General features: G+C 43.5%; 1 protein-coding gene across 1 annotated transcript in view; it reads right to left on the reverse strand.

Annotated features, from left to right (window-relative positions):
• Positions 1–17,892, reverse strand: part of TTN (titin) — a 281,117-nt gene continuing 263,225 nt past the window's right edge. Inside the window, exons 299-314 of the mRNA XM_054723165.1 lie at positions 17,564–17,863; positions 16,659–16,961; positions 15,776–16,078; positions 15,082–15,666; positions 14,649–14,954; positions 14,234–14,533; positions 13,019–13,594; positions 12,597–12,902; positions 11,491–12,084; positions 5,922–11,371; positions 5,352–5,522; positions 5,069–5,225; positions 2,527–3,215; positions 2,276–2,429; positions 1,444–1,746; positions 1–1,304 (exon numbers count right to left, since the gene is read on the reverse strand). Of these exons, the coding sequence (XP_054579140.1) occupies positions 1,009–1,304; positions 1,444–1,746; positions 2,276–2,429; positions 2,527–3,215; positions 5,069–5,225; positions 5,352–5,522; positions 5,922–11,371; positions 11,491–12,084; positions 12,597–12,902; positions 13,019–13,594; positions 14,234–14,533; positions 14,649–14,954; positions 15,082–15,666; positions 15,776–16,078; positions 16,659–16,961; positions 17,564–17,863 (10,793 nt within the window). The 3' untranslated portion in view covers positions 1–1,008. The remainder of the gene's footprint in view (positions 1,305–1,443; positions 1,747–2,275; positions 2,430–2,526; positions 3,216–5,068; positions 5,226–5,351; positions 5,523–5,921; positions 11,372–11,490; positions 12,085–12,596; positions 12,903–13,018; positions 13,595–14,233; positions 14,534–14,648; positions 14,955–15,081; positions 15,667–15,775; positions 16,079–16,658; positions 16,962–17,563; positions 17,864–17,892) is intronic.

The raw sequence follows: 17,892 nt of genomic DNA on the forward strand, positions 1-17,892 counted from the left end.
TGCAGATAGCTTGCTTTTATTTTGTTCTTACTATCTCCAGGAGGTCCAACAATTATAACTAACAATCGAATTTATACTTGCATGAAAAGAACTACATCAGATTGACATTTGGGGCAATGAGTAATGTTGTTTTTAGTTTAACGACAGCTTTGTTTTGTTTTTGTCCTTGTTGTTAACTTTTTGCTGTGGCTCTTTGCTTAGCTGCCCCAGTTTCTCAGGGTAATTTAAATTTAGAGCTACCACACGAAGGCATTGGCTGCACCCCGGGACCTCCAAGAGTTGGCACTGCTCCGACATAGGAACACCTGACCAGCTTGGTGAAATGAGGGGATGGCCAGGCGATGGTACTTTTCCAAGCGACCCAGGCACTCTCTATGGTCAGAGACAGTGTAAAATGAGCGAACAAAGTGCTGGCCGTTGCACTTTGCTCTGGTAATATTTAGGTCATGATAATTCTGAGTGTGACATCATCAGAGAAAATGTAAGACGTTCAAGTGTTGCTTACAGGAGGGTAAATGCAAACATCACCAATGCCTTACATTTCTGATTCAAGTAGGTCTTGGTGCACATGCCAGGTGATGTGCACAGCATTATCTTTCAGGTGGATAAGACATCTTCAGTGGGGAATTGCTCAACCCACTGAGGCATACTTAGACATCAACGTTATGTTGAGGCACAAAGATTAAGTGTTGAGCAGGGTATTCGTTCCACAAGAAACTTTCTCCTACCAACAGTTAGTTTCACAAGTTACATTGTAAAATGTCATAAAATAATGGTACAAAACTTTATAACCGTTAATCCGGCTATATACAGTATGTACATGTCACTAGAAAATGCGTAATATTCTTAGGTCAACAATTAGAAAAGGTTGAAATGCATATTTTGAACTTTGACTCATTTAGGTTGATACAAAACTACTTTTTTTTTTCCTTAATATTTACAGATCAGAAAGATTAGTCCATGTGAGTTGTTTGTGAAAGGTTAAGGAGGATGAGAGCACCGGCCCTCTTAAATGGATCGAATATTTATATTCACAGTAGCAGAGTCACATCCAAATTCATTCCCTAAGCTCAGGGTATAAAGTCCACCGTCTTGTTTCTGTACGTCCATGATGATCAGAGTGGTCAGGTCCTCTGTGTTTTCAATGTGGAATCTCCCCTGGTCTTCATTTTGGATTTCTCTTCCACCACACGACCACGTTATTTCTGGGGTAGGCTCGCCAGTAAAAGCACAGGCTACTGTTAGAACTTTGCCCTCATCAATGCTGATGTCAGAGGGAAGAGCTTCAATTTTAGGTGGAATGCCTTTATGGAACAACAACAACAAAAACATTTTAGAATCACAGAAAAAAAATTTCCATTTGCTTTCTACTGAATTGTATGAACTAAAGACTACACAGTGCTACTAGGCTTGTCAACCTCTACCAGTAATTTGATTGCTCACCTCTTACGCCTGCTTTAAGCATTTTACTACTCGAGCTCGCCAGTTGTGTCATACTAGATTGTCCCATAAAACTGCTGGAACTCATTCCTACAAAGGACTCTTGCATGGAGGACATGCTTTGGGCAGACATGCTTGCAAATTTCATTTCAGTCATGCTGCTAGCACTGCTGCTGCTGAAACTGCTGAAGGAGGCCTCCTGCTTAGACGCAGACATTTGGACTGACTGAGACGAGAAGCTTCCTTGCAAGCTCGTGTCATCACTTGTCTTCAATACTACCTCTCTGGGAGGTTCTTCAACTAGAGCTGTGGACCATAGCAGATACGGTGAACATCAATGACATCTGGTTAAGTTGTGACATCTGACATTGACTTACAGAAATGGCAAACTTAAACACTGTACACAGAAACGGAACCCGAACAATGTGCTGTGGAAGCTTAAGCAAATACATACATACATACATTTGTCAAGAGCTAGCCCAGTGTCTCCAAGAAATGAATCCTTCTGTTTCTACCATCGCATTACATGCAGGTACTAGAATCACTAGGAGGAAAATGATTAGTCATATAGAAAATAATTTATATGTTGCGCATTCTGAAAAGAAATGTCACAGGGCAGTTGGTAGCTTTGCCTTGGAAGTTTCTGTTGAGCTGTAAAGAAACTGATGGGAAGAATGAATCCACACAGGAGGCCTGTGCCTCTTACCTATGGAATTTAATGAGGCTCCTGAGTCTGCTGTGATCAGAAAACAAAGGCAAAAAAAAAAATAATTTTTTTTTAATAAAACACATAAAGGCCTTACAGAAATAAAGAAAATGGCAAAGATATACTTACGAAGGACTGTTAAGGAAGCAGTGGCTGAACACTGGCCACGGAAATTTTTGGCCTTAATGGTGTACTTCCCACTGTCACTTACTGACGCATTTCGGATTTCAAGAGAATATACATTTCTGGAGCGACTGACGCTGATATTTGAAGAAACAGAAACCTAAAAAGAAGAAAAAAAAAAGTGTTTCTTTGACCTTTTCAGGAGTATATGTAGTGTTTAAAATTTTCTTCAATAATAAATTCATAATTAAACTTACGGGCAGGTTGTTTTTAAACCATTCAATTTCAGGAGAGGGCTCACCACTGATTTCACAAGAAAAGAGAACACTTTGTCCTTCGTTAACATTCTGAGATCTGGGCTGTGAGATGAAGGCCGGAGCATCTGAGAGTTCTTTGCTCAGGCTCAAGTCGTACTGACACTTGACGATTCCTTGACTGGTTTTGCCAATGCAGGTGAGGATTCCTTGGTGTTTGTGACTGGCTTGCTTGATGGTTAGGGTCTGATCGCTGCCCGAGACGCCGTATCTGTACTCCTCGGAGTTAGTGAGCTCTACTCCATTTAGCACCCATTTCACATCAGTGGCACCAGCCATGTTGGCTTTTAAAGTCACTTTCTGACCATCGGTTATGCTCATCTGACTAGAAAAGGCTTTAATTTCAACTTGAGTGCTGATTTCTTCCATCGCCTGGGACGCTTTAGTGACTTCTTCATGAACAATGGATTTTTCCAGGGAGGCTGCTTCTGACTTCTTGACTTTTTCAGAAATTGTAACCTTTGACGCTTCCTCCATGAGGGCTAACTTTTCTTGAGATTTCACCTCTGACTTCTTGATTTCTTCAGAAATTAAGGCTTTCTGGGAAATTTCCTCTTGGACAGCTGCCTTCTGGGAGGTAGTTTCGGAAGTCTTTTGTGTAGATACTTTCTGTGCCTCAGTGTCTTTTCCGGCTAAAAAAGAAACCTCTGTGAGGCAAACTGAATCGGAAAGAGGCCCAACCCTTCACTCCTGTACATGCTGCAAGTGAACGATTACAGAGGAAGCAGATGCTGGCTTCTGTGTGCAGGGTAGGTAATACCTGATTCTCTCTCAGTGCCAATCGTGGCAAACTGCCATGCTTGACTTTTGAAATCAGTGTAATCATTCTTTAAACTAAACTGAAGATGATTTTTATGACTTAAGGGGAAAAAAAGTCTTGCAAAGAATAGCCAAAGAATTTGGGAGATGTGTGTGTTTTGATTAATAAAAAAATGAATTATGTTTTAGATGACTGAGATGACACAGCAAAGTGATTTTAATGAGGAAAACTGATGTAGCTCTTTCATTAACTTAGCAAAAGTGAAGGTTTAAGGAAGAAGTACCATTTTGTAAATTCACTTGACTTTCTTCCTAAACATGCCTGGGAGTAGGGGCTGGCCCTATGGAATCCTAATATATAAAAACCCTGGGTCCGTCACATCCGCAACGACCGGACACTCGACCTAATGCCCAGGCTGCGTGCACAGCAGGCTCTGGTGGGTGGGGACTTGTGGCAGTGGAGACAGGGATGGGGGAGGCGGGGCCGGCACTCACACTCACAACCACACACACACACACACACACACACACACACACACACGCACACACACACAGACATACACAGCGCCCACCAGCTCACAGCCTTTTCTCCCTTTCTTTCCCACCCTCCCAGCTCGCTCTCGGAGCCTCTCTCAGAATGAGGAAACAAAACAGACTGGGCCTGAAGAGGCCTGGATGGAAGAGAGGGCGGGCAGAGGGTGGAGTGGCCCCCACTGGCCCCACCCCCTCCCAGCCGGAAAAGAGGAAGAGGGACACAGGGAGGCAGGGAGGCCTAGAGGACTGCTGAGAAAAACAAAGAGAGACAGAGACTGGGCGAGATCAGGCTGGCAGGGGAGGGCAGTTAGGGGTGATCAGGCAGGCAGAGACAGTTGGGAGTGAGATCAGGCTGGCAGGGGAGAGCAGTTGGGTGCGAGATTAGGCCGGCAAAGGAGGGCAGTTAGGGGCGATCAGGCAGGCAGGCAGAGGCAGTTAGGGGTGATCAGGCAGGCAGGCAGAGGCAGTTAGGGGTGATCAGGCAGGCAGGCAGAGGGGTTAGGGGCAATCAGGCAGGCAGACAGGTGAGTTTCTTAGGAGCCAGCGGTCCCAGATTGTGAGAGGGATGTCTGACTTCCAGTTTATGGACATCCCCCAAGGGGTCCCCGATTGGAGAGGGTACAGGCTGGGCTGAGGAAACCCCTCTCCCCCACACAAATTTTGTGCACTGGGCCACTAGTCTTATTTAATACCACACACAGTTAGGTACTTAATATGTACTTTTATAAATTAATATTTTAATATTAATATATTAATATAAATATTCTTAATATTAATATTTATTGATTTTGAGAGAGAGGAAGGCAGAGGGAGAGAAAGAGAAAAACATCCATGTGAGAGCAAAACATCAATCAGCTGCCTCCTGCACGTCCCCTACCGGGAATTAAGCCATCAACCCGGGCATGTGCCTCAACTGGGAATCAAACCAGCAACATTTTGGTGCATGGCACGACCAACACCCAACTGTGCCACACTGGCCAGGGCTTAATATGTACTTTTTTGTGTGAATATAAAAGTATATGCTAACTTCAAATATGTGTATTTCTACATTTGTGTACAAATGGTATTCTGGAATTGGAAAACAGTTTTAATACTTTCTCATGGGTGGGTTTGTGTGCATGAGGGAGTGTTTAGAAATGTTACTTTAATATTGTTTTCTGAAAAATGTTGGTGAGAACAAAAGCCAACCTACCTTTTATGGTTAATTTGCAGCTCGAGGACACAGATCCAGCTGAGTTCGTTACTGTACAAGTGTAAAGCCCACTGTCAGAAGTGTCAGTCTTAAGAATTTCTAAGAGGAATCCTCCTTTGTCTTCAGAGAGTTTATATTTACCTCCCTGTGTAATAGCCTGTAGAATGCAAGTGGTTTGAGTTTTAAAAAGTGATTTAATTTTCAACTTTATTTGGGAGATGGGGATGAGGGAAAAGGTTAGTTATTTAGAAGATAAAATTAAGGTCATTTAAGAACTGGTTACCTTTCCATCCTTTGTCCAGATGACAGTTGGTTGGGGTTCTCCAGTAACTTTAATGGAAAATTTAGCGATGCTGTCTGAAGAAACAGTTGTATCCTGCAGCCCAGTAACAATTACTGGCTTTGAGGATATTGGCTCAGGAGCTTTTGTTTCAGTTTTCTTGGTTTCTATTGCCTCAGCAGTTTTCTGAGCTGATACCTTGGCTTCTGTTGACTCAGCAGTTTTCTGAGCTGATACCTTGGTTTCTGTTGACTCAGCAGTTTTCTGAGCTGATACCTTGGTTTCTGTTGACTCAGCAGTTTTCTGAGCTGATACCTTGGTTTCTGTTGACTCAGCAGTTTTCTGAGCTGATACCTTGGTTTCTGTTGACTTGGTTTCTGTTGACTCAGCAGTTTTCTGAGCTGATACCTTGGTTTCTGTTGACTCAGCAGTTTTCTGAGCTGATACCTTGGTTTCTGTTGACTTGGTTTCTGTTGACTCAGCAGTTTTCTGAGCTGATACCTTGGTTTCTGTTGACTCAGCAGTTTTCTGAGCTGATTTCTTGATTTCTGTTGCCTCAGCAGTTTTCTGCACTGTTGACTCAGCAGTTTTCTGAGCTGATTTCTTAGTTTCTGATATGCTCGACACCTGCTCATGGATGCTCTTAAAGGTTTGTCCCATGAATTGTAAGTTAGTTTTGGAAGTTCCACCTTCCCCAGAAATCTCACAAACGTATTCTCCACAATCAGATTCAGTGAGGTTATGGATTTTGAGCTCGTAGGTACCATCTGCTGAATAATGAAACTGGAAATGCCCATTTTCCTTCAGTTTCTTGCCATCTTTATACCAGGTGACCTCTTTTGCACATAATACACTACTTTCGACGGCACAGGTCAGCTTTGCGATGTCTTTAACAGCTTCTGCTTTCAGGGACTGAGATATCTTGGGTGGGGCAGAGACTGGTAGCTGCCCAACTTTCTCTGTTGCTGTGGGTTTTTTCTCCGTGGGTGATACGGCTTTTGGGGGAGAAGTTACCAGTTCTGGGGATTTCACTCGTTTTGGAGATTTAACTCCTTCTGGGGATTTCACCTGAGGCTCTGGGGATTTGACCTTCGGTGGCGAAGTCACAGCCTTTTCAGTAACTCTGGCCTTCTGAATAGTCAGAGTAAACTGTGCTTCTTGCCTCCCTTCACTGTTTTCTACCACCACGCTGTAGTTGCCCTCATCAGAAGCCTGGACTGAAGAGATCTCAAAGGTGGACTTGTATTTTGTGGTGGTCACTTGGTGGCGGGTGGAAGTACTGATCACTTGTCCTCCACGCAGCCAGGTCACAGTTGGTACTGGCTCACCATCTGTGTCGCAAGAAAACCTTGCAGACTCTCCCTCAGAGACAGTTATGGACCTTGGCTTGGTTAGGATTCTCGCTTCCAAAGTGGACTTGATCTTTCTGTGTGTGGATTTTTCTTCCAGCGACTTTTCTTCTATTGCAGCCCTTTTCATTTCGGCAGATGCGTGGTGTTCATACGATGAGAGACTTTCCCTTGTCTCTGTCATCTGCGACTTCATTTCCCTGACTGAAGAAGAGGCTTCCATCTCAGATGTTTTCTTGAACGATGAAACCGCATATGCCTCTGTTTTTGTCAGGTCAGGGAAAAGGGACCGGGGGACGTCCTCATCTCTGCGCCGGGAAGCGTAGGTGGTATAATCCCCACCTGTGACATCCAAGGTCGCGTAGTCAGAAGCTTCACCTTTGTAGTTGGTGCACACGGCGCGGTATGTCCCGCTGTCATCAATATGACAGTCTAGAATTTCCAGGGTCAGGACCCCACTCGTGTTGGTGTAATGAATCTTACTGCTCTCTTGGAGTTCTACACCATTATGGTACCATTTAACCTCGGCAGTTGGCTTGGACTGAACGTTTAGGATAAACCGGGTATTCTGGCCACAGGGTACCCTGTGGGAGCGCATCCTCAGTGTGATTCGAGGGGCATGGTCCAGCGTAAAAGGCTGCTGACTCAAAACTTCATACTTCCTTTCTGATGTCTTCTGAGTCTTTAAAGCTGCCTTCATGGACTCATACCTGGAAAAGATATCAAATCTTGCCGACCTCTCAAATCTTGAGAGTGATCTCTCACTAGAGACGGGGCTGGGGGAGCGTGGGCGAGTTCTCTCTGGAGTGGGAGACCTTCTCTCTGTGTCATCTTCGTATTCCTCAGCTGGTTGTGGGTGTGATCGGATCAGTTCAGACACCGGCCTCATTAACTCAATGTAAGTTGGAGACAGGGAGCGCCGTCGTCTCAGAAGTCTAGACACAGAGGAGGATGACTCTCTCTGAGCACGTTTTGTGATTTCGTATTCTTCCTCAATTTCGGTGATTTCTGTCACTTTTCTCTGTTGCTTTGATTTCTTTCTAGACTTTTGTTCCTTTGACATGTGGTCAAGCTCGCTTTTGTATTCTGAGAGACGATGGGTGGTTGTAACCGGACGAAGCAGCTCTTCGTCCTCCTTCTCAGCCATGATGCGCTGCCGTTGCTTGGGCTGCCTGTAGGAGGCCTGGGCGTGCCGTTCCCGCAGTTCTGCGTAACTTGTGCTAGTGTCAGCCTTGGTTGGGATGTGATAGGTTGAGTATCTGAAGTCTTTTCTTGTTTCTTCCACCTTCACGTGAGCCTGTGGGGAAGAGTAACGCAGACTAGAAAGCTCAAAACGTGGCGGGCTCCGGCTTGGGGGTGAAGCTGAAAAACCTAATTCAAGCTCCTCTTCAAGACGCAGCCTCTCTTCCTCCGTTCTTTTCATCGCCAAGTAGTCGTCAATGGGAAGGAGTAATTCTTCATCTGAGATGTCACCAAGGGAACGTCTTCTCGGTCTGTAATAGAAGGCGTAGTCCGGAGAAGGTGTGCGCCGGCGGGCTGGCCTCACCGTTTCAAGGTCATCTTGGGTCAGTTTGGGAATGCGCCATCTGGGTTTGTATTGATCCGTAAAGCGTGGAAGAGGCGTCACGTAGAACTGTTCCCATCTCGAAAGGCGGATGCGCTTTTGTCTTTTCTGTACAACTCTGTCAATTTTCCCAGGCATTTCATATTGATCACGGATCTTTTTGTACCATTTCATGTCAGACATAGGCACAAACTGTTTAATGCGTTGATCTTCTTCTATGACGGTCCGCTTGTGCATGCGTGGCTCTGGTACTTCATAGGGCATACGGAGTTTTCTCTCCTCCTTCTTTTCTTCTGTCTCAAGTCGGAACTCCCCCTTCACGGTCTTGGTGCTTACAGCTGGTTTGTAGAGGATAGCAGCTTCTCTCAGAGCCTCTTGGGCCACCTGTGTCAGCGGCACACTTTCCGTTCCAGAGAGAATTTCAGCCATTCTTATTGTCTTGTCAATTTGCTTCTGTACGTGTCTTTCACGCTCCTCTTTACTCTTGAATTCTTGTTTGACGTACCGCAAGCGCTCCACTTGTAAGTGAGCCTGGCAGCTGGTGGATCCAGCTGTGTTTGTGGCCGTGACCCTGTAATAACCAGTGTCTTCAGGCAAAGTATCCCGGATGTGCAAAGCATAATAATCCAAGCCTTCGTGGATAATTTCAATGGTAGGCCCAAGGGACAGTGGCTGACCATCTTTCTCCCATTTTAATGTTGGCGGGGGGATGCCAGAAACTCTGATCTCAAAGCTGACACTCTGGCCTTCTTGGCATTCTGCGTTTGCCAGTAGCCTTTTGAACATGGGTCTTAAGGTTGTATCTGCTGGAGGTGGGTGTGGGGTTACAGTCAGTTTTGCTTTACAGCTGTCCTCACCGTATTTGTTTCTTGCCACAATAGTATATTCAGCATCATCATCTGTTGTCACACTGTTGATTGTTAATTGGTAAAGACCCTTGTCAGACTCAAATGTGTATTTCCTATCATCATCACCTGGTTTGATTTTCTGACCTGATTTGTACCATGTTACACGAGGCTCTGGGTGGACAGTAATAGTTACTCCAAATCGGACGTTTTCACCCACATAAGCTGTCTTGTTATAGAGAGGCAGGGTAAACTCTGGTGGCCTTTCCAGGAGTCTCATGGTATCTGTTCTGCGCTTCATTTTCTTCATGGTTCTACGGAAGTAATAGTCATAAACTTCTCTCACACCTTTAACAAACAGCTCTGCATAAGAACTGTCTTCACCGTAGTCATTGACTACTTTGCATCTGTAGGTACCATCGTCGAATTTGGTAATGTCTTTGACGTACATGGTTGCCACTCCATCTTCATAGGTGATTTCGTATTTCTCACTGTTCTCCAGCTGTCTGACACCAAAGTACCAGGTCACTTGGGTAGACTGGTCATAATTTTCAATTTTGCAGACATACTTGACATATCCTCCTTCTTCGCCAACTGCATGCATTATCTGCCCAGAAATCGGGCCAATTTCAATGGATGCCACTTTAACTTTAGCAACACTCACTCCCTTCTGAGATCGAATTGCACCACCACAGGAGATTCGGGCTGCTGACACAACCATGTTGAGGTCTTTCTTGATCAGAGTGTGGTAGTACCGCCGGTGTTTTAATGTTCTGATAACTTTAGTACTGACTCTTTCTATCTTCTGCTTCAGCCATGGGTGCTGGAGCGCTTCAGATGCTGTCATGCGCGATTTTCTCTCTTTCACTAACAGCCGGTCAACAAAATCCATGGCTTCGAGGCTGATCTCTTTGAATGCCTCCTCATCAAAAGTATATTCAGCATTCCTGATGTTCTCAATCATCTGTTGGTTAGTTTCAGCCAGGAATGGATTGATACCACTCAACAGCACATACACCAGTGTTCCAAGTGACCACATGTCTGTGGCGGTGCTGACAACATCATGCTGGTGGACTTCAGGTGCATAGTATTCAGGGGCAGTGAACAGAAGCCTGAAGTTGTCTCCTGGCTTCAGCTGACGGGCTTGACCAAATTCTATGATTTTAATGATGGAGCTTCGTCTTGTTTGGTAAATGATATTTTCTGGTCTAATGTCAAAGTGTCCAATACTCTGACTATGTAAGAACTCAAGAGCTTCGCAGACCTGGCGAACATAACTTACAATTTCTCTTTCAGTAAGTTCAAAAGCACTGGTATTAATGCGTTCAAATATGTCAAGTCCTGATATGAACTCAAAGATCATAACTAATTCTTCCATGCTTTCAAATGATTCATGGAGATATAAGATGTTTCGGTGCCTAGCAATATTTAGAATGGAAATTTCCTTCTTTACCAAAACCTGATCAGTCCCTTTGACTTTCACAAATTTAGCCATGTATGTCTTTTTTGAGGATGTTTCAACACAACGGTGGACGATTCCAAACTGACCACGCCCAAGATCTTCAGCAATCATATATTTCTCATAGAGTTCCTTGGTTGAAGAATGAGATGCTTTAGTCATGGAAACTTCCATGGTTTCATCTACCTCTTCATCATAGTTCATAGCTCTGGTCTTATCTTCTTTGGTTACAGTTGGTTCTGAAGGCTCAGAAGGCTTGCTCAGGCCAAATTTATTTTCAGCTATTACACGGAACTGGTAACTTGTTTTTCCAAATAAGTTGATCACGGTATAACGTGTTTCTCGGGCCTGTCCTACACGGAGCCATCTTTCTGCAGTCGTTGCACATTTTTCAATAATGTAGTTGGTGATTTTGCTGCCACCGTCAGTAGCTGGCTCAGTCCAGGTTAAGTTGACAGAATCTCGTGAGACGTCACTAACTTTGACTCCTCTGGGTGGGTCAGGAACATCAGCCACATCCAGTTCAACTGTCTTCTGATCAATTCCAAACCTGTTTTTAGCACAGACCACATAGAAACCAGCATCTTTTCTCTCCACTCCATTGGGGAAAACAAGTGATGTGAAAGATCTTGTGACAATAACTTGGTAGTGGCCATTATTGTCGATGAGATCTTGTCCTTTCTGCCAGGTGATCACGGGATCTGGTTTGCCACTGAAAGGGATCTTGATGCTGATCACCTCACCTCGGAGAGCATGAACAGCTCCCATGCCCTCAAGAGTTTTAGGCAAGTGTATCTTAGCTGGGACTGTATCGGAAAAAAAGGAAAAAGAACATGATTTAGAAATACCTAACACTATGTAAGTGCAACAACACCCTCCAATTAATAGTGTCATCTAGCACCAAACTTTACTAATTTGCTTTTACCTTCCACTTCCAAGGAGGCAGTGCCAGATACGGATCCCCCTTGGTTGGTAGCTCTGACTTGGTAAACTGTGGCATCGTCATCCGTGACACTTGCAATAACGAGCTGATGGTAGCCACCCTTAAACTCTTGAATCCTGTACTTTAATCCATCTGCAATGATTTCTTTGCCTTGTCTGTACCATTTCACAATAGGTTTTGGATGGCCAGTCACTTTGCAGACCAAAGTAGCATTGCTCTGATATCTGACGTTTAGGTTTCTTAGTTCATCTTTAAAGTGTGGTGCCTGAATTGGGACATCAGATTTGGGAGTGACAGGTTCTGATATTTCACTCCATTCGCTTTCCCCACCTAAGTTTTCACACTTCACACGGAACTCATATTCAAGACCTTCAATAAGGTTTTGCACTGAGAAGACAGTTTCTCGGATTTCTTCTGTTGTCACTGCAATCCATTTATTCTGCTTCTTCTCACGCTTCTCAAGGTAGTAATTTCTAATCTTGGCACCGCCATCACTGGCAGGTGGCTTCCAAGCCACAACACAAGACTCTTTCGTGACAGCAGAAATAGTTGGCTTGCCAGGAGCACTTGGCTTTTCTATTTAAAACAAATAGACAAAAAGGATTTGAGTCAAGAGGTGAAACAAGCAGCTTTATTAAAAGCTGATTAAAAAAATAAAATGTTATAAATTCCAAGTTCTATTAAGAATAGCTATTACAGAAAAATGAATGGGTTAGTTTGTGCTAAGAAACTAACAAAACACAAAGTTCCTTTTTAAAGAAGGGATAGGGTATATACATGGGTGGGCAAAAGTAAGTTTATAGTTGTATGTGAAACACAGAGTTTATTCTTATGTTATAATTTACTAATTATTATGTTATTTCCCATATAAACAACTCTAAACCTACTTTTGCCAAGGCCGTATTTGTCCTTTTAGATATGCAAAAGTTCAATTTAAGTGAGATAAAAGGTTCTTGCGCTTTACCTGATTTTTTGCTATTTCCTTCCAAAATTTATTTCTGTTTCAAAGACTTTTATGTGAAGATATTTTTTTGTAAAGAATTTTGCCACGTGAAGATTGTAGCGGTTGTACAAGAGATTGTACTCACCAAATGGACTCTTTATGATCACAACGGAGGGGACCTCTAGAGGGTTACTGATGCCAAAAGTGTTCTGAGCCGAAACCCGGAAGTAGTAGCCAGCATTTTCTGTGAGGTTCACAATCCTGCAGGTTGTCACTGAGATGGCTGAAGACACCAATTGCCATTCAGCCCCTTCCTTGGCCTCACATTTCTCCACCACATAATTGGTGATCCAGGAGCCTCCGTCATCTTCTGGTGGCTTCCAGCTGATCACTACCGAGTTCTTTAATAGAGCTTCAATCACAATGGGTCCTGTAGGTTTGTCTGGTTTATCTGTTGGGGGAAAATACAATAGTAGTGGTTTTTGTAGTGTGTCTCCCAAGAGCTTTTTTCCTTTAAAAATAAAAAACACACACACACACAAAACACTGAGAATGAAAATAAAATACCTTGTATTTCCACATCAAGGGTGGCATCAACTGTTCCCAAAACATTGCTGAGCTGAACTTTGTATTTCCCAGCATGAGTCTTCCGCTGGACATTCTTCATGACGAGATGAGTGTAGTGCTCAGTGTTTTCAATAGCAGTGTTTTCTGAGTTTTGCAAAAGTTTCTGGCCATGGAACCAAGTGATGGCAGGTACTGGACGACCAATGTACATAACATGAAGTCGAAGTGTTGAACCCACAGCACCATAGTATTTCTCTTTCAGTGGGTAACCAGGATGGAACTGTGGTGTTGCTTGCAGGAGAAGCTTACTACTGGTTTCTATCTCTCCAACCTCATTGGTAGCTATGCAGGTGTAAACGCCTTCATCTTCTTGTTCATCTGTCATTACTGTCAGAGTATGTGTGCGTCCATCTGAAGACATTTTGTACTTCCGGCTTTGTATGAGCTCCTTACCAAATCGGTACCATTTAATGTCAGGAAGAGGCCTTCCAAGGATCTGGCATGAGAGTTGAGCAGCTTCACCCAATTTGGTGGTAACATCCTCCATTTCTTTGCGTACTCCTGGGGCTTCTCCAGCTGAAGGATAAGAAAGATAATATTAATGCCTATTGTTACTACTAGTTCTATAATCCTTTGTCCTTGTATATCAGGAATTTAAAGTGTTGTTATTGACCAACACTTTAATAGACACCATGATTTACATGAGTCTAATTCTTAAAAAACTCTTTGCAGTGATTTTCCTGGGGTCATAGGGAAAATAGGGATTCAGTGAGGACATTATGCAGAGTGATTTTTCTCTTTATAATTGGGAGGCATTAACGATGTATAGAGTTTTGGGGAAATAGGAATTCTCTCTATAAATCTGTGGTATCTTTGCCCTTACTTAGGTTCACTGAAGTTGGGTACATTTGTTGACCCTTCAAGTCTTGTTAGGAACTATAAAAAAACACAACCCATTGCATTCGAGGGAGATCCTGTTCCAGGATTGTGTTCAGTTCACTGCACCTAACATCTACTGGGGTTACGTGCTTGGAACGGCTTCCCATAGAACCTATCCACTACTCCCTGTGTGTGCATATGCCAAAGTGAGTGATTCTTTCCATACATTTGCTCACCAGTAAAGCTTTCTGGAGATCTACTTAGTTTAGAGGAAGAAGTAGCCTTAACATGTTACTTAGTTTATAAATCATAGGCAGAGAACTAATAGCGACTTACATGTTAGTTTCGTCTTTACAGACATAGCAGTTCTTCGAGGTCTGCTAAGCCCAGCCTCATTCTCAGCAAAAACCCTGAATTCATATTCAGTAGCTTCCAGCAAGCCCCCTATTGTGAATTGCCTGTCCTTGATGCGGTCCTTATTGCTCTTCTTCCAGGCACTGTCTCCAGATTGTCTGTATTCAACCCAGTATCCAAGGATGTCTTTGCCACCATCACATTCAGGTTTCTCCCACTGTAGAGTGACACTGTCTCTGGAGATTGAAAGAATCTCAAGTTCTCCAGGTTGGCTTGGCTTATCTGAAATAGTTTAAAACAATGAAAAGAGAGTTAACTATACTGCTGAAATAAAAGAAAAACCCCAAAGATGGCTTGCCCCTTTGATGTTAACCCCTTCAAAAAAACCTCTCCTTACCAAATGGATCTTTGCAAATAATTGGTTCAGAAGCAGGGCTGGTCTCACTTAGGCCAACATCATTCTGTGCTATGACTCGGAACTGATATTCAGCATCAGGAACGAGCCCCGTGACGGTGTACATTGTGGTCGTTATCTGAGTCTTATTGTGCCTGACCCACTTGTCAGTTGAGGTCTCCTTGCGTTCGATGTAGTAGCCTGTAACTCGAGAACCACCATCGTCTTTGGGCCGGGACCAGGACAGGCTGACAGAACTCTTGGTCACATCGAGTACTTCTGGAGGATTGCTTGGAGGCTCTGGAGGATCTAAGGTTATAAGTAGAAGACACACGTGTATTAGAGTATAGTGACAAATCTTGTGAGCTGATGCCTTCATTTCAAAACAAGAGTACTGAAAGAATTTTTACAAGGTTGTGGTTGGAAGAGCACTTACTTAGTGGTGTTTTTGGTACGACTGGTTCCTCGGATTTTAAGGGTTTGCTGATGCCAAACTGATTTTCTGCTGAAACACGGAAATGGTATTCCACATTTTCTTTGAGGCCTTTTACCACCAGAGATGTACCTCGGACTCTGGAATCAATGGTATACCAGGCGGCTTTAGGCACTTCTCGTCTCTCAAGGATGTAGCCTAAGATGTCGGCACCACCATCATCGGCAGGAGGTCTCCAGCTGACCCTTACAGAGCGAGCTTGTATGTCATCATATTCAAGTGGCCCTTCTGGAGTGTTAGGAATTCCTATCACCTTGACCTTGATGTAAACAGCCTTCTTGCCACATTTGTTTTCCAGAACCAGGTCGTACGAGCCAGAATCATCCCTGACAGCCTCTTTGATGACGAGCTCAGTATGTGTTTCTGAGGTTGCAATCATGGCACGCTTACTAATATCTTGGCCATCCTTGGTCCATTTACATATTGGGTATGGTTTTCCTTTGATTGGAATGGTAAGTCTGATGACTCCACCTTGTCTTACAAAGAGACCCTCCTGGTATCTTTCATCAAGTTCCACATCAGGATGTTCTGGAAAAAAAGGTAGGTTGCAATTGTCATTTGTGTGTAGGAGTGGGGAGGGGAGGAGAAATAAGTCTTAAGGCAATTATAGAATAAAGTAAGTGATTACTTGTCTTACCAAGCATTTCAGTGATTTTGACTGTTCCTGGTACCTCAGCAGGCTCTCCAGGTCCACCAGCGTTACAAGCGAGGATACGGAATCTGTATTCAGCACCCTGAGGTAGGTGTGTTAGAGTATATTCCCGAATCTTGGTTGGGGTGGTATTACATTTGGTCCATTCATGTTGATCTACTTTCTGCATTTCAATCAAGTAGCCTGTGACTTTAGATCCGCCTTCGTCTTCTGGAGGGCTCCAGGCCAGGGAAACGGACGTCCTGGTTGTATCAGTAACTCTCGGGTTTTGTGGCTTTCCTGGAGGAGCTGGGAATAAGAATAAGATCACAACAACAAACTTGTTAAAGTTGTTGAAAGTTGAAAATCAACTGTGCCACCTGACAAATCCACTGAGTGTGGAAACACGGACTGTTAGCATTACAATATTTTTTGTTTTGTAAAAATTTCATTTTATAAGGTAAAAAATACTAAAAGCTCTTGTTTTTTCCTTTGTCTTAAATACCGTATTTTCCGGCGTATATGCTTTATTTATAATTACTACTGCTATATCACATTTATCACCAGTTTTTAAAGTGCTTTCAGAAATATTAACTTGCTTAAAATTTTTTAACTGGAGTCCCATTTTAAAGAGGGGAAAACAGGCTCAAGAGAAGACTATAAAAGTTATTTGACAAAAGCTCCTAGGGGCGAGAGTAGGGACGGGATTGATGACAAAGGGATGCAAGCACATTTTTTGAGCTGATGGAAATGTTCCGCATTTTGATTGTGATGGTGGTCATACAACAGTATAGCTTTCAAAACCTAACAGACTTACACATTTCGAAAGGGTGAATTTTACTATATCAAATTATACCACAATAAACTTGACTTATACAAAATGTATTACCAATTGGATCCATGGCAACGATGGGTTTAGAAGGACGACCCGGTTTTCCAGTCCCTCTCACGTTAATGGCCGTGACACGGTGTTCATATTCTAAGCCTTCAATCAGGCCAGTGGAACGGTACCGTGTCATCGTCACTGGTACTTTATTTACACGGACCCATCGTTCTGCTCTCACTTCTTTGCGCTCCACAATATATCCGGTCACTTGGGAGCCACCATCGTCTTCTGGTGGGTACCAAGTGAGTGTCATGCCATCACGGGAGACATCAAATATCTCTAATGTTTCTGGAGGTCCAGGAATACCTGCAGCAAGAAAAAGTGACACAATATTGGCAATATGAATAAACCAAAGACTCATATATTTGTACCAGTGTGTTACCTTTTTAAATGGTATATAAGACTCCTGTGGCTCTTTTTCTAAACTTTTCATTTTTTTTACTTTTCTCACTGTTCCTTGTTTTCTTATATTTTATAAACATTTATTAAGCATGCATTCTTTCTCTCACTTTACCAGAGCCAGACTGTCCTTCCTTTCTTCCCTCCCTCTCTTCCATGTATCCCTCTTTTCTCCTCCCTCCCTTCCTTCCTCCCTTTCTCCCTCCCTCCCTCTCCCCCTCCCTCCCTCCCTCCCTCCCTCCCTTCCTTCCTTCCTCCCTTCCTTCCTTCCTTCCTTCCTTCCTTCTTTCCTTCTTTCCTTCTTCTTTCATTCTTTCTTTCATTAAAACAAGATCTAACCATGTTGAAAACCTCCAAGAAAAGGGGGGTTAGAAACCTTAGAAAGACCTGGGTTAATTTTGTGACCTATTTTTACTTACATTAGGACACATTAAGAACAGATTCCTTTTTGTTAACATTCAGAATCATATCAGAAGAGGGGAGAATGGAGGAAGAGTCCAAGGACTTACTGATGCTGCTGCGACATTCTATGATCTCCGACTGCAAGTAAGAGCCAATCCCGAAGCGGTTGGTTGCAGCCACACGGAACACATACTCGTTTCCTTCAGTGAGTCTGGTGAACTTAAATGTCGTTCTAGTCACTGATTCAGACACTGGCAGCCATCCTGGACGATGGGCATCACGTTGTTCTACCACATAACCACTCAATGGAGCACCACCATCCAACTCAGGTGCTTCCCAGGAAATGGTAACTGAAGTATCTTCAATTTCATCCACCTTGATAGGCCCAGTTGGTGGGCCAGGCTTGTCTATGAAAGAAAAAGAAATCCAGGGAATC

The sequence above is a fragment of the Eptesicus fuscus genome, chromosome 11 (genome assembly GCF_027574615.1).
Source record: "Eptesicus fuscus isolate TK198812 chromosome 11, DD_ASM_mEF_20220401, whole genome shotgun sequence".
NCBI classification, from domain to species: domain Eukaryota; kingdom Metazoa; phylum Chordata; class Mammalia; order Chiroptera; family Vespertilionidae; genus Eptesicus; species Eptesicus fuscus.